At 39.6% G+C, this 16,396-nt stretch overlaps 1 protein-coding gene across 3 annotated transcripts in view; it reads left to right on the forward strand.

The window, feature by feature from the left end:
• Positions 1-16,396, forward strand: part of Nsmce2 (NSE2 (MMS21) homolog, SMC5-SMC6 complex SUMO ligase) — a 253,509-nt gene that overhangs the window by 78,243 nt on the left and 158,870 nt on the right. For all 3 annotated transcript variants that reach the window (XM_029569536.1, XM_008845466.3, XM_008845464.3), the window contains exon 4: positions 8,860-9,013. In XM_029569536.1, the coding sequence (XP_029425396.1) occupies positions 8,860-9,013 (154 nt within the window). The remainder of the gene's footprint in view (positions 1-8,859; positions 9,014-16,396) is intronic.

Below are 16,396 nucleotides of genomic sequence, written 5' to 3' on the forward strand. Positions count from 1 at the left end.
AAAATGTCCAAATACTTTGAGCCTCTGGGGGACATTGTCATTCAAACCATCACACCCACCTAACATCTATGTTCCCTTCCAGGCACTTAACATAGTGCATGATAGTCTCTTTGGCTATTGAAGAATACTTTTTCTGCCCACTAGATCCCAAACCCCAAGAGAGTAACAGAGACCAGTTCTCTGATGCCTGCTCAGAGTTGAGCGTAATAGACATTCAGTACATGTTTATTTAGTGGATAAATACATGACTAAAGAAGTAATGTATATTTCTCTGAATTTTGTCAAAACAGAATTCTTCATAACACACAAACCAATCCTGAGAGGCATGATCAACATTTTGGTTTCTTCTCTTCTGATAGAGAATCCTTTGACTGTATTCTGACTGAATCAGTCACTCCTGTTGGTCCTAATCTTAGTGTAGGCATTATGCCGTGAGCAATGTATTGGGGTGATTTTTAGCAGCATTTAGTATTTGTGTATTTAGTATTATTAGTATTTAGAGTATTTAGTAACAGATGCATGAAGATGACAGACTGCCTCATTCAGCTGCCATCTGTTAGGTGTATTCTAATAGGACTAATCTGTTAGAACCAGATCAGTAGCATACACATACATTTGACCTTACTCTTTTCAATTCTTTTTCTTAACAATTTGAAAGAGGAAAGGCGTTCCATGTCTGGTAGGCTACTGCTTAGTGGTGGTGTGTTACAACATCATGGCAAACTAATGTCTACTTGGTGTATCATAATGTCCCATAAGGAAGTATTTTTCTCTTGAATGTTTAGTTAGAAGTCAAACTCTTACTTAAATGACACTAGGAAACACCAAACTACAAATAATTTGGCCCAACAAAGGTTGGTACATTGTACAGTGGTAACAGAAACTGGCATGAGATAAAGGGTACCATCCATGCTAGGCATCATTAATGTGTATGATTGAAAGTATAGAGTCTCTCCATGTGTACATGCAATTAGGTTATACCCAGTGAAAGCATAATGATTCTGAGTCTGGACATGCCTTGTAATAAAAACTTCACCAAGCCTTTTTGCTACATAAAGGCGGAGACAGTGATGGCCTATATAAATGCACCCTGTGCCTGACCAGTTGGGTTAGTAGTGTGTCATAAGCGTGGGCCAGCATCCATAAACATCTCTCCTTAGAATAATGCCTGGTGCCAAATTGGGACTCTTAACTATTTGTTGAATGAATGACTGTTCCAAGACCAACTCAGGCAATTCTATGTGGATTTCTATCACAAAAGCAGGTCTCCTAGCCTTAGATCAAGCTGACTATAAATTGGAATATCAAGTTTACTTACTAATCAGATCATAAAACAAATTTTCTGTCATTAATCTGTGCTGTAGTAAACTTTTAAAGACTGTCTGATTTGCAGACTGGAAAATATTGGATGTTTATTATTTTGGAAGCCAAGGCATCTAACTGTGGATGTTTGAAAGAATGTCAAACCATTCGAGTCTTGGTTCAGTTACAGGAATGACTAATTTTATACTAGATTCTCACATGATTCAAGAAGTGTGTGAATGACTCAGACCATTAATATCTTTAACTCTTGTGATTTCCCCTCCCAGTGAAATGATGGCTATAAGGCAATAATAGTAATTGGAGGAGGAGGAGGAGGACCTTGACTTTGCCCATGGCAATAAAAGGACACACTTTTGAGCAATTGCATATCCATACAGTATTGTGTGGAAAAAATGAGGTCTATTATCATCATATAACTATATTTCATATTTGTGTTAAAGCATAGTGAAAGTAACATGCAGCTTCAGTGTGGGTGAGAATTGGGCCCTGCCTCTTGTTTCTACCAATTTCCCGCTTGGAAAAGACTGGCTTCTGTTTGGAGAAGAGAAGTAGCCCCCAGAGTAATTCAGTCAGATCATTGATTGCCTAACCCTTGCTGACAGGAGAAATGCTGCAGTCTCAAGCAGCCAGGATTGGGTTCCAATTAAAATACAGCTAAGGGACCAGCAAGATATCTCAGCAGGTAAAGGTGCTTGCTGCCAAGCCTGACAACCTGAGTTCAGTCTTAGTGGTGGAAGTCCAATCCATGGTGGAAGGAGAGAACCAACTTCTGAAAGTTGCCCTCTGACCTACACAGAACACATGTGTCCCACCCCCACCCCCAAACAAACAAACAAATAGATGTAATAACTAAATGAAAAATAAGATACAGCTCTATATTAACAAGTGATTTTGAGCTGAATCTGAGCAATTTGTTGAAGAGTGTAGAACTTGGGGATTTGTGTGCTTTTTCATATTACTGCCTCATCTGTTTTAAATGATCCATTAAATGAAGCCTGAGCATTAGAAATGAGCTTTTGTAGCTTCCTCTACTCTTGCCAGAGTCACAAGTGACTCAAACTGAGTCTTAGAGTCACTTTTCAGTCTTTATTTAGCTTAACCTCTCAGGTATTTGACATATCTTAAAATTCCTTCTCAAATTTTTGGAACACCTTTTTTGGTTGTCTTATTAATTTTTGTTGGTTTTCTTTTCTGACTCTTCTAGCTGCCTGTTAAGTGTGGTATTGTCCAGAGTTCTTTCTGTGTCAGTCCTGCTGAGTGCAGACTTGCATATCTAGCCACCCTGAAGATCTATCTATGTAATAATAATCATGACAACAGTAACAACTACTCACTACTGAATACTCTGTCAGGCAGCTAGGGGCCTTATTGCTTCATTCTATTTATTTTGCTCAGTGACTTTATGAAATAAATGCTGTCGTTATTTTCTAGTTTCAAGAGAGGAAATAAGGGTTAGGTGCATATAGTGGCTTTCCCAAAGTCATTCAATGAGTAGCAGAGTCTCATTTCTAGCATCAAGTCTATAGCCCATTTTTAAAAATCACAATGCCTTGGATTAGCATGTTTAATTACCACCTTCTCTTCCACACACACCTTGCATTGCTGTCTGCCCTGCAGGAAAGAACATTTCAGGAGCTGGGGTTGGAGCTGGGTGATAAGAGCTCTTGCCTAGCCTAGAGAGGCCCAGACTTGTAACCTTCAAACTGATATATCGTTCATCTGTACATTCTTTTAAAAGCCATAAAATACCTTCTATAAACTTAAGATTCCTAATTTAGGTAACAGAGCCTGCAGTCCCCTGTGGCAGCCATCTTTCAGAGCCGAATAGCAGTTCTCCCTTCTACTTGAGCACTGCCCTCAACGGTTTCCTATTGTACTAAAGTTTTTGTGTGTCTTTTTGCTTATCTAGTCCTATAAGCACTTCCAATGCCTGGTAAAGAATATTGTTATCCTCCCAGATCAGCATCTTTATAGTATTTGGATGATGTTTTTAAGTGAAATCTATTACTTGCTTTTTCTTAGTGTTTTTCATTTATGTTTCTACATTTTCATTATTGTTCCACATTCCTTTATCCACAAACATGTAAAGCATCTCTGATGAGGTTGAAAGGAAAACTAAAATTTTTGTTTATCCACCATATGTCAAAGTTTAAAACACAGAATTTAGTTGTCTTGACATTATTGAAATAGATGCTCCTGGTTCTCAATAGAGATAATAGAAATCCAAGGATCTCCAGAGGATTGCTCCCAGAGCTACAAGCTGAGGTAGACCCAGATTTGTCTGATCCCAGGGGCCATGCTCATCCATCATATCTGTCTCAAGTCAAGCAAATGGCCTCTGTGCAAATGGATATCTCTATTCTCTCTCCCATGATTTGCTTTCTGTTTCTTGCTGTTCTTTGCCACTAATCTTGCGGAACTCTCTTCTTTCCTTTTCTCTTCTCTCATTTGACCTCCCTGTAATTCACTCATGCCCCCCAGCATTCCTTGAGTCCCTGTCAAGCAGCAGGCATCTCTCCAGACCCCAGGGAAATGACCCTTCCTGAGAGAAAGTTCTGGATTGTTAGGTTGTTCAGTTATAAGTTACCCTGTGATGTGCTAAGAGACTGGCAGTTAGACTCGGTGCTTTCTTCAGTGATTTTCTAATGTGAGCGTTCTTGTTTCCCTTTTCCCAAGACAAACTTTGACTTAAGAAAAACTTTCCCTTCAATGGCATTCCTGATTTTTTTTCCTCTTCCCTCTCTTTCTTTCCCTCCCTCTCCTCCTCCTTTTCTCCCTCCTTTATCTTTCCTTTTCTTTTTTCTTTTCCTTTGTAGAGTTCCTTTGGCTTCTTTCTTCTGCTACTGCCCACACCCTCATTATAAATGTCTTTCTAGCTACTTGCTAGATGATCTCGACATTGGTGTATGATACCTGCTGCTTTCCCTAAGAAAATGAAATGTAACTAGTTCCTTATAGCTGTAGCTCAGAGGCCTTATTCAAACTGCACGCTCCTTTCCCAAGACTTGGTGGTTCTGGTTCAAAAAAAGCATCACAGCCTGACCACTCTGCCATTAGCTCACTTACAGCAGTAGCACTGCCCTTCCTCCGTGTCTCTAATGCATCCTCAGGCAACAGTAGCAATCTTGTATTTTAACAGTTCTCAGGTACAGTTACTTTACTCCTTTAAGTCTTTGTGCACTGCTTGTCAGATCAGGCCTGGTCCCACAGACTGGTTCCCAGAGCTGTTTACTATCTGTTCCCAACTGACTTATCTGGTGTTCTGTCCTTAGGCCACAGTACTTTGCACTTAAAGGACCCTTAGTGAAAATTGGTGCATGAATGGATAGTGGAAGAAAACCTGATTTTTTTTCTCTCAAGGGCAGTATTAAGTTTTCTTTATTCAGGTATGGAATACTATTTACTTCTCAATAGCTTCTCTCATTTAAAAATTATAATGGTGTAAAGATTAATAAGTGATACTGTTTTTAACATTCTGATTTTTATTAACCCGGTGCATGGGCTAAATTGTGTTTCTTTTTAAAAATATTTTATTTATTGTTTTTATCTTTTTTGAGTGTATTGCCTATATGTATGTTGTTTGGTCATTTTTGAGACAGGGTCTCCCTATAGCCCCAGCTGTCCTGGAACTCACTATGTAGACCAGGTTGGCATTGAACTCACAGAGATCAGCCTGCCTCTGCCTCCTGATAGCTGGGATTAAAGGCGTGCGCCACCATACCCGGCCCTGGTGTATTAGTATATTGCCTGCATGTGTGTAAGTGTATCCATGTCATAGAGTATCTGCAGAGGTCAGAAGAGGGTGTCAGAGCCCCTGGAACTGGAGTTACAGATGATTGTTAGCTACCATGTGGGGGCTAGGAATCTAACCTGGGACCTCTGTAAGAGCAGCCAGTGCTCTTGACCATTGAACCATCTCTCCAGCCCCTAAATTGTGTTTCTTTCAATTTCCTTTTTTAGTTTAGGTTTTTGTTTCTTGCTTTTGGTGTTTTGAAACAGGATCTCACAATATAGCCTAGGCTGTCCTGGAACTTACCATGTAGCCCAGGCTGGCCTCAACTTGTGGAATCCTCCTGCTACAGCCTCTTGAGTGCTGTGATTACAGGCATGAGCTATCATTCCTGGTTTGTGTTTCTCCAAAATTCTTATGAGGTCCTAACCCAATTACCTCAGAATGTTACTATATTTGGAGATGGCGTCTTTATGGAGGCAATTCACAGGAATGTAAACTGGTGTAGCCAATATGGAAATCGGTGTGGACATCCTTAAAACATTAAACGTAGAACAACCATTGATCCAGCTATATACTTTTGGGTATGTACTCCAAGGAATCCAAGGGAGCATGCCACAGAGATCCTTGAACATTTATTTATTGCTGCACTATTCACAGTAAACTTTGGCACCAGCCTAGATGCCATCCAACAGATGAGTAGATAAATGTGGCACATATGCACAACAGAACTGTATTCAGCTGTTTTTTAAAGGGGAGAGGGGTAATCATGACATTCACAGGAAAATGGATTGTACTAGAGATCATCATGTTACATGAAATGAGCCAGACTCAGAAAGATCTCTGTAGTTTCTCTTATATGTAAAACTGCATGTGAAATGTAGTTTTAAATTTGTGTTTGTGTATATGACATGAAGGTAGAAAGAGGGTCAAGGAGAGAAAAAGAAGAGACCTAAAGGAAGGGGGAAGGTGAGAACAAGAGAGCGTAAGGGGTATATATAACATGAAAGCAGAAGAGGTGGGGAGCTTTTTGAGAGAAGAAGGATCAGAAAGGAGAGGAAGAGGGTTAGAGGGGGCTGTAGGTGAGAGCAAATACAGTGGTATGCATGAAAATGTCACCTTGAAACCCCTTTCTTTGTAGCAATTACAAAGAAAATAATGTACATGTATTTCTCCATGACAAAAGGTGATTGAAATAATCCTTACACTTTGTATGCATTCATAGGTCTAAAAGATTAGAAATAGATCTCACAAACTTGAAACAAAACTAGAAGTTTTCTTTAATTGGATTGGATAGTAGAAGATAAAGTCATTGGGCTTTTTTTTTTTTTTTTTTTCAGACAAAGTCTCATTATGTAGCCCTGACTGGCCTGGAGTTTACTATGTAGACTAGGCTGACCTTGAACTCACAAGAGATTTGCCTGCCTCTGCCTTCCAAGTGCTTGGGACTAAAGGTGTACATCACCATGTCCTGCTTATTGAACATCTTTACATGTCATTTTATGAACTTTTAAATATGAGAAGACAGAATGAGATTAGATGATCTGTAAGCCCAGAAATTATGTATTCCACTAATATTAATAACAAGTTGGTTGTTATTGGGCCTTTAGTGGGTTTAGTATGCTTCGTCCTAATAAGGTTAATTTGAAACATTTAGAATATTCCTGCTTGTGTGCCAGGTACTGGCAATATAATAAGTCAGACATCTTTCAAATAGTTTATATTTTACTAGGAGAAAAAGAAAAACATAAGAGCAGTTGGCTTATGACCAAGGTTGTGGTAGAAGCCTGTTTAATGGGTATCAGTCAGAATGGCAAGCAAAGGCAGAAGGATCAATTGCCTTTAAACATGAGAAGACAGAGATGTGGCAAGAAACAGAAAACAGTGGAATAGAGATAGAAAGAAGGGGCTGGCAAGATGGCTCAGTGATCAAGGGCACTGACTGTTCTTGTGGAGGACCCAGTTTCGGTTGTTCCTAGCACCCACCTGGTGGCTAACAACATAGTAACACCAGTTCCAAGGGATCCAGCGTCCTCTTATGACCTTTACAGGCATTGCACAACATGGATGCACTTACATACATGCAAGCAAAACACTCATATACAAAAATAAATTTAAAAAATTTTAAATAGAAAATAGCTGTGAGTCAAGACTGTTTCCTGTTTCCAAAATCCTATTATGTGGGCATCACTGATAGGCCAAGGTCCAAATCTCTTTCTACTAGGGACTGGGAGAGTAGCTAGTGGTAGAGCATGTACTTGGCATGTACCAGATTCTACCCCTAGAACCAGAACAAAAACCAGAGCTACTGGTGGTATCCCCAATGCTATGTACAGGCCCTTCTGTTCTGTCTGATTTTTCATTTCTTCACGTAATATGGAAGACAAGATCATCCTTTGTGGGTTCTGAGAGAATGAAGAACTAGCTCAGTTCTGGCAACAGCTCCTTGGGTTTGCCATCAATGAGTTCACAAGTTACTCTTCAAGAGCCGGGTCACTGCTTTGCCAGCCCTTATCTCTGTCTTTAGTAATTGTTCCAAGAGGCCCACACAGTGAGGGCCAAGTTGCTTGACTATTTTCTCCTCACTAGAAATCTTGGTGCTTGAATGGGACTGTTTGATCTTGAATATTTTTGGTAGTCAAATATTGCTGAGGGATGAATGGCAGCCTAGGGCTGCAGGTAGTGAAAACTTTTAAGATAACAAACAAAATGTATATAAGTTTGTAGAAGAAGAAATGGCTTTCCTCAGCTTTCCCAAGCCAAATCCTGAGAGTGAACCCAACCTCAGAGGTCACGTGTGTGTGTGTGTGTGTGTGTGTGTGTGTGTGTGTGTGTGTGTATTCTGGGAGTGAAGAACTGTTCTAGTTTGTTTTTCCATTGCTGTGACAAAACACTCTGACCAATACCAACTTAGGGAGGAAAGAGTTTATTTTATCTCACATCTCCCAGGTTACACAGTTCATCAGGGAGCCCAAGGTAGGAACTCAGGGCAGGAATCTGGAGGCAGGAGCTGGAACACGGGCCGCGGAAGAACACTGCTTTCTGGCTTGCTCCTCTGGGCTCCCCGCTCAACCTGCTTTCTCATACTACATAGGCCCACCGCCTAGGGGTAGCACCACCCACAGTGGGCTGGGCCCTCCCACATCACTCAGTAATCGAGAAGATGGCCCACAGACATGGCCACAGGCCAGTCCAATGGAGGCATTTCCCCAATTGAGGCTCCCTGAACCCAGGTCAAGTTCACACTAAAACTATCCAGCACAAGAACCAATTATAAACGAGGTGTTTTTATTTGGGGTGGGGGGAGGGGCAGGCAGAGGAGCCTACCTAAAAGAAATGTAATATTTAGGAATGAGAAGAATGTATACAAGAGTTTAGCTTTGAACAGAGCAAGCAGGACACTTGCTCTTTGTTATGGTGGGAAATTGTGGATAGGTCAATGTTAAAGCTTCACTGTCTTTTGTTAAGTGGGAGTTACCATCACCAGCTGGGCCAAGGACTGAAGAGGAGCACTGAGAATAAAAATGGAGTAGCCACTGCTGAGTGTTAGGAGGGATTGAGCAGGTCTGGGTGAAGGAAGAGTGCTGGTGTTGGTGAAGTTGCCTCATTTGCAGTTTTCGGCAGGCATAGGTGCACTGAATGGTTATGTGGGCCACAAGCAGCAGACGTGATGATGGAGTCCCTACACCATTGCTCAGTGGTCTTGTCCTCCGGGGGCGGGGTCCTGTTTTCTGTCATATTATCTCAAATTACATGAGATTAAAAACTATTGTCATTTAACTAGGATGATTTGTTGTCTTCCTTAGGTAAAAGAAGAACGGCCAGAAAAAATACCAGATTTAAAATTACTGGTAGAGAAGAAGTTTTTGGCTTTACAGGATAAGAATTCTGATGCAGACTTTAAAGACAATGAAAAGTTTGTGCAATTTAAGCAGCAGCTGAAAGAACTGAAGAAGCAATGTAAGTTAGCGTGCTTTGCTTCGGTTTGTCTTCTTGAAATTAGGGAACTGACCCAATGACCAGTCTGAAAAAATGAATTCTGTAGAGTTCGCTTTTCTGCTTGGCTTGAGCCTCTTCCTGAGTTGCTTGTTGTTGCAGTTCTGTGTTTTGTCTATTTTTGGTTCAAATCTGCCTATCCATTTCTAAAAGCCAGCAGTTTCCACAAAGTGCTCAGAGAATCCCTGCATTGTCTCACTGCTGGGGGGATTGGGAGAACACAGTGAAACTGAATACCATTTTATTCACATAATAGTGGTGATCTTTTCAAAATTTAAACTGCTGTGCCAAGCCTTAAAATACATTGATTCCAGTTGTGCTATTTTGGATTCATGCTAGTGATGCTCTGCTCCTCAAAGATTCTTTTCTTCAAATATGCAGCAGAATCCCTTTGTCCTTGTAGTGCTATCAATTCCATGTGATTTTTAGATTGGTTACCTTCTTAGAAGACTATTATATTTAGTGTTTTTTTTTTTTTTTATGGACATAAGTCTGACTTGGAAATGAGAGCAAGGAAAATAATTTATTGTACAGAAGTTTCTTTTAGATGGAATATGCTAGAAATTATTCTTCTTTGCACAGTAAAGAACTAAAGTACTGGCTTTTTCTGCTTTTCCATGTGATCCACAGAACAATATTGTATAAATCGATTTTTTTTTATTTTGGCATTTATTTAGTTGTGCAGTTCCCCTCCCCACTTTTATTCCTTAAAGAACTGAAGAGGGAGGCAAGTAACTTTTTGCCTTTTTAACATTAGTTTTCCATCACATTCATTTGCATACCAAGGGAGCCAGGATGGTAAGTGTGGCATCAATTCACTTCATGTCCTTATATGTACTTAGTGTAGAGAGTCATATTTTTAAAATAGGCCTTCTTTTAAATACAAGCATTTTCTTTAAATTGATGCTGAGGTCTCAAAAAATGACTGAGGAAGCCGCTTTGCTTTTGTCTGTTTTACAAATAACTTCAGTTTCACAATTTTGTATGTTTTGCAATAGTGATGAGACTAATGTTTTTACTGTAGATTTAAACAGTAAGCATTTTCCCCATATTTTAGGCCTGTTTTTTGTTCTTCATTGAAACATCACCACTACCAGCACCTTTCTCAAGTAATTTGTATGATTTCCCCTAAATAAGGAATAACCCCCAGAACACATAGTAACTCATCTAACTTGCTAGGGAATTTCAATTGAATAATAGTCACAATAGCCAAATATTTTTACTTCAGTATACTTGGATCCAGTTCTCACAGATTATGGGAGACCTAACAGCCAGTCATAATGTTAACTTTAAAGGTATTTTATAATACAAATTAAAGGATAAATATACAAAAATACAATTTTTCCCTCATTATTATTGTCCAATAAATGAAATTATAAAGATGGTCTTAAAATTTTTAAGGGCACATAACGCAACAAAATGCATGTTGGTATTATAGTTAGTTTTTTTCTAAAATGGAAGACAAATAGGGAGGAAGGGGAGGAAGAAGACAACAAAGAAGAAAAGAGGAAGGTGTAGAGATGTTTCCCCAGGCCCAGCAATACACGTCATTTGAATTAAATCTAATGACAAAGTAAATTTATGTTGAAAGGAATGCTTCCTATGTAAAGTTTCCCCATGTATCATAACACTGGAATTAAAAGAACTTTCCCTTTAACTCCCCCCCCTTAGTTTTTAAATCTCAAATGGCAGAACAAGCAAAATATTAATAGTCACTTAAAATGCTTTATGAGATGTGTATATTACTTGCAAAGTGGAATTCTTATCATTATGAGTACTGTCAGTTAAACTTGCACCATGTCTGGTGGATTTTCTTTTCTTAGATTTAACCTTGCCATGAGGGTCCTGATTAGGATCGGGTTCCCACACTGCTTGTGGATCCAGGTCAGAGGTATACTAAATGTAGTAATGTGACTAAATGTAGTAATGAATCTGTTTTGCAATATTTTCTGGAGACAAGGAATTGTAATAATAATCTTTTGTTTTTTAAAGATTGGAAAATAGAAGCGAGGGGGGAGATCCTTGCCTCTAGTTGCCTATTTTCATGAAGTAAAAGCTGAAGTGAGAGCCGGGCATGGTGGTGTGTGCCTGTAATCCCAGCACTCGGGAGGCAGAGGCAAGAGGATTGCTGCAAGTTCAAGGCCAGCCTGGTCTACATAGTGAGTTCCAGGCCAGCCAGGGCTGTATGGCGAGACTCTGTCTTAAAAGAAAAAACTAAGTGTTTTTATGTTCTGTGTATAGGTGAAGGGTTATTCTTTCAAGAAAACAACCATATTTTCACTATATTCATTATGCGAGACACGATTGCATGGGATTTAATTTTATCAAATCACGTTTCAAAGAAAAACTAGGCAGTTCTTGGATGGAATTAGGTTAAGGTGGAGGGTGAAGGTGGTTGGATATGGTGGGCAGGATTATGTACACCCTACTGGCAGTAATAGTTCACCCAGTTCAGCAGCTGGTTCTTAAACTTTTAGATCCCATGTTCCTTTAACTTACTGAAAATATACTACTGAGGGCCCCAGAGTTTTAGTTCCTGTGGATGTCTATCAGTATTTATCCTATTGAAAATTGGAACTAAGTGATTTTTTTTTTAATTAATCTGTTTTTAAAAAACAAAAACACTTAGCTAGCCTGGCATAGTGGCACACACCTTTAATCCCAGGACTGGAGATGGAGAGGCAAGCAGATCTCCATGTGATCAAAACTAACCCGGTCGCCGTAGCAAGTTCAGGCCAGCTAGGGCTACAGGGAGACCCTGTCTCAAAAAAAAACCACCCCCCCCAAATAAAAACCCCACCACGAACAAAAAACACTAAACCTATTGCATGCTGATGTATACAGCATTTGATATAAAAATATCTGTGTATTTCCCAAACATAAGGAAACATTACTGAGAGAGGTGGCATTGTTTCTCATTTTTTGCAATCTCAATTTCTGGTCTATAAGGCAGCTGGATTCTCTTACTGTTATTGCATTGATTTATTGTAGTATCTTGTTTTCGTGGAAGTAGACAAAGTAAGGTAGTAATATATTAGTTGGGTTTGTTGTAGACTCCCAGAAATTCCCACTTTGAAAACACCACATCTGGGACGTTGAGGGTAAACTACAGCCTAGGGACCAAATTCAGCTTGCAAACTAGGAACAGTTTTTATCATTTTTAATTGTTGGAGGGAAAAAAAATCAAAGGATGGATCATATTTAGTGATGTGAAAATGACATGAAAATCTGATTTTGGTGTTTATTGTCGAACGCCCCCCAAGCCCACTAGGCTTGGGTCTTCAACAAAAAGGACACTCAGGCATACGTCTGAAGTTATGCAAGGAATTTATTAAAGGGACAGCAGGTACAGAGAGGAGAGCGCTCTTTAGAAGGAAGAATCTACTGAGGGGTCCCACAGGTCCTTTTTATCCGGCCCGGAGTTTGGGTTACCTAGGTGAATCTTCCCAACAGAAACAAAATGGTTACTATAGACAAAAGGGTTACTATAGAGACAGCACAAAGGCCGAACTGAAACTAACTTTCTAGAAGACCTGATTTAACATCCAGGTACAGCCTGTCAGCTCTGACCGCTGAAGCAGAGAGCTCAGAAGCTCTTAAAGTGACACTCTCCTACTTTCCAATGCTTATGGCAAGCATGGCTCCCGACAGTTTATAGCTAGGTTAATTAGAACCAAGACAGTCTCATTTGTTTGTGCATGGTCTGTGGGTATTATTTACTATCTGGCTCTTTACAGAAAAAGTTTACTGATTCTGAATCTGAACTATATCCAGAAATAAGTACAATTTCTTGTTTCTTTGTATTTTTTTAAGCTAGCTTTTCCCTTAAATACTGTATATTTGTCTTAGGTATATTTGAAACACTTTACCTGTTTTACATTAACAAATGTAGTTGATGTTCTCAAGTAAATATGTCAAGAGCTCCATACTTGGAAAAGACAGTATATACAAATATAAAAATATGTAAGAGCCATTAACATATATCAAATCAAAAAGCAAAGAAAATGTGGAAACAAGTATTATGAGGAAAGTCAAAACAGGAATACAGATTTTATCTTGCCTGTTCATATTGCTTATCATCAATAGGGACTCTGTGTAGCAGTATATTCAGATGTCTGGAGGCTGGGTTCAGGCCATCAGGAAACAATATACTGATGATTGCAGTGGGCAAGGGGAGGGAAACCAGATGCTAGCATTTACTATCCCTAGAATATAAACCTGGTGTGTCAGCTATACTTATTTATAGATAGTAGTTCTCTAAAGGTAACATACTGTGATAGCATATAATAATGTTTTAGTGTTTATGCCTTATAAGTATCACCGGGTATCAAATCCAGCTTTGAACAAATATTTTACCCTTTGGATGCCACTGGCCTGTTGAATCAGTTACTTTCCTCATCACTGTGACAAATGTACCTGACAGAAACAGCCTAGTAGAAGAAGGATTTATTTTGGTTCTTGGTTTCAGAAATTTCAGTCCGTGTTTATTGTGGCCTCCTGAGTTGGACATCATGGCAGCAGAAGCTTGTGGAGAAGCCTGTTCACCTCATGGGAGATAGTAAAGTGTGCATGACAGAAGGGGCCAGGAACAAGAAACCCTTTCAAACTCACCCCTAGCAACCTACTTTTTCAAGCTTGGTCCCACCAGATGGAGACATTGGTGCTTAATACATGAACCTCTTGAGGAAAATTCATATTTAAACCATAATACCTGTATATTAGAGAAGATTATATCTGCCCCAGTTTATTTGACAGGGTTATTACCCAAATTATATGAGATACTGGTTCTTTGCAAACTCTCAGACAGACTTGCTCAGATTTATTATTGAAAGAGCCTAGGACAGCATGGTCTTAGCAGCCAGAAGACCAGGCTCTGAGTTACCCACTAGGTAGCCTGATCTCCCTGAAGATACTATCCATTTTTCTTGTTCTTGGAGATACAGAAAGCCAACATTAATTGAATAGAACTTTATACTTCTGGGTATGATGACTAGGATGTTAACAATATGTTAAGGTAATTTTCTCTCCTTGCTTTAAACTGTCTTCACTTCTACAATTATATTTTATTGCAATTTTAGCTTCAGGAAAACTTAATTATAATTTGTGAATTCTTCTGTATAGACAATTTCTCAAATCACCAAGCAGTATTTCTGGCACCTTCTATTCATTTGTTCACTTATTATATGATTAGCAAACATAGTATAGGCCAGCAAAAACAGATAATTGAGGATAGGAAATATCCAACTAATACTTAGAAAACTTCACAGTGTAGTGGCTTTGCTTTGCAGTCAAGGCAGAATTGACTGAATACGATATCTTTACTGTTGATTTAATATGAAATGTTACTTTGTTGCTACATTTAAATGCAGAGACCTTGCTTTATTTTTTAGTGAAAATTTGCTAATCTGAAGATGTTCACAAATTTAAACAGTGTATTTAGAATACTGTTGTATGGGAAAATACACACACACACACACATATATAGAATTAAATCTATGATTCAAATGTAGAAATCACTTTAAGAGACAGCGATATTCGTATCAGATGTATATATAGGCATAAGAGTTTATGTAGTAATTTAGTGATTGTGGAATTCTCCGTAAGCACACCCAATCTGGATCTCAAAACTGATTAATAGGGAGTGGCCATTGGATAGACCAGAGGATTCCCTTAAGGATGCCGTCACGTAGGGGTTTCCTCCTTAGAAACATCACATCAGTATTCCTAGTTGGTGACTTTCCCTTTCCCTCATCTATTGAGCACATAAGTGGATGGCGGAGACTTGTTTTGCTTGGTGCTATGTTCTGTGAACTCCAGTCTGAGATTTAGGTATGCAGTATTGCTACAACATAGGTCCTTGATGGCCAGTAGGAGGACCATCAGTATTTGAGAGCTTCTTCCATGTCAGAGAGGTAAAGCACTGTACCTAAGGTTGCAAAGCTAGTAAGTTGTAGACTCAGAAGACAAGACAGTATAGCCATCCTTTCCTGTCTGATAAATTTGTGACATCTGGGAGCATTCCTGTTTAAAAGCAGATGTGCAGTCTCACATTGATTCAAGTTAAAGAATTGATTTTGTAGTTGTATTTTAATTCATTCAATTATCCGTTGTTTCATAAATTAATTGTGTGTATGCATGTGCCTGTGGGTAGGTGAGAGAGATGCAGTGCTGAGGATTGAACCAGGATCTTGCACATGCATGGCCTGTGGCCATGTCCATGGGGCATTCTTGATTGTTGAGTGATGTGGGAGGGCCCAGCCCACTGTGGGTGGTGCTACACCTGGGAAGGTAGGCCTGTGTTGCATAAGAAAGCAGGCTAAGCAAGGGCCAGGAGACCAAGCCAGTAAGAAGCATTCCTCCGTGGTCTGTGCTCCAGCTCCTGCCTCCAGGTTCCTGCCCTGAGGTCCTACCTTGGGCTCCCTGATGAACTGTGACCTGGGAGATGTAAGCTAAATAAACCCTTTCCTCCCCAAGTTGGTACTGGTCAGAGTATTTTGTCAAAGCAATAAAGAAACAAATGAAGACATACACCTTTAATCCCAGTGCTCAGGAGGCAGAGGCAGGCAGATCTCTGTGAGTTCAAGGCCAACCTGATCCACATAGCGAGTTCCAGGCCAGCTGGGGCTGCAGGGAGACCATGTCTCAAAAAACTGAAAAAAAAAAAGAAAAAAAGAAAAATTTAATGAAAATAAAATGCATAGTGAACCACCCTGGGCTCTTGATGAAACTATATATGTAAGCATAGTCCTTATATGCAAATATAGTGGAGCTGCAGCTACTATCCTGTGCCAAATAAGTCTTTGATATATTAGGGGTTATTTGTAGATATGCTTTGGATTTACCTAGAGAATACTGACTCTATTGTTGAGCTTGGTTAGGGAACTTTGTTTTAAAGAAAGGCCACCTGATGGCTTACTAAAACATTTTATGTATCGTGTGTATACACACACAAACATTTGTGGGGGGTGGGCGGTGCCTTTATCTTAGGCATTGTTTTGGTGGTGTGGATCAAGCCCAGGACATTTGTGCTAAGCAAGTACTGTACTCCATGAGCCATATCCCTACCCCCCATTTATTAATCTGCTTTCCAGGCTACCCCCAGGGACCTTACATAGTAAGATCTAGAATAGGAAGGGGAAGGAGGCAGAAATGACTTCCTGAAGAAATGGCTCTTGCTGAGAAAGTCATACATACAACCCACACTGCTGCATCCTTTAACAAAAATGTTTAAGAGCAGATTTGGGTTCAGAGCAAAATTGAGTTAGAGGTACACAGATTCCCATGTTTCCCTGGGCTCCCCTCCCCATATGCATGACCTCTTTGTTACTTTTTTTTTTATCTCCTCCT

The sequence above is a fragment of the Nannospalax galili genome, unplaced genomic scaffold, assembly GCF_000622305.1.
Source record: "Nannospalax galili isolate Female #2095 unplaced genomic scaffold, S.galili_v1.0 scaffold380, whole genome shotgun sequence".
Lineage (NCBI taxonomy): Eukaryota > Metazoa > Chordata > Mammalia > Rodentia > Spalacidae > Nannospalax > Nannospalax galili.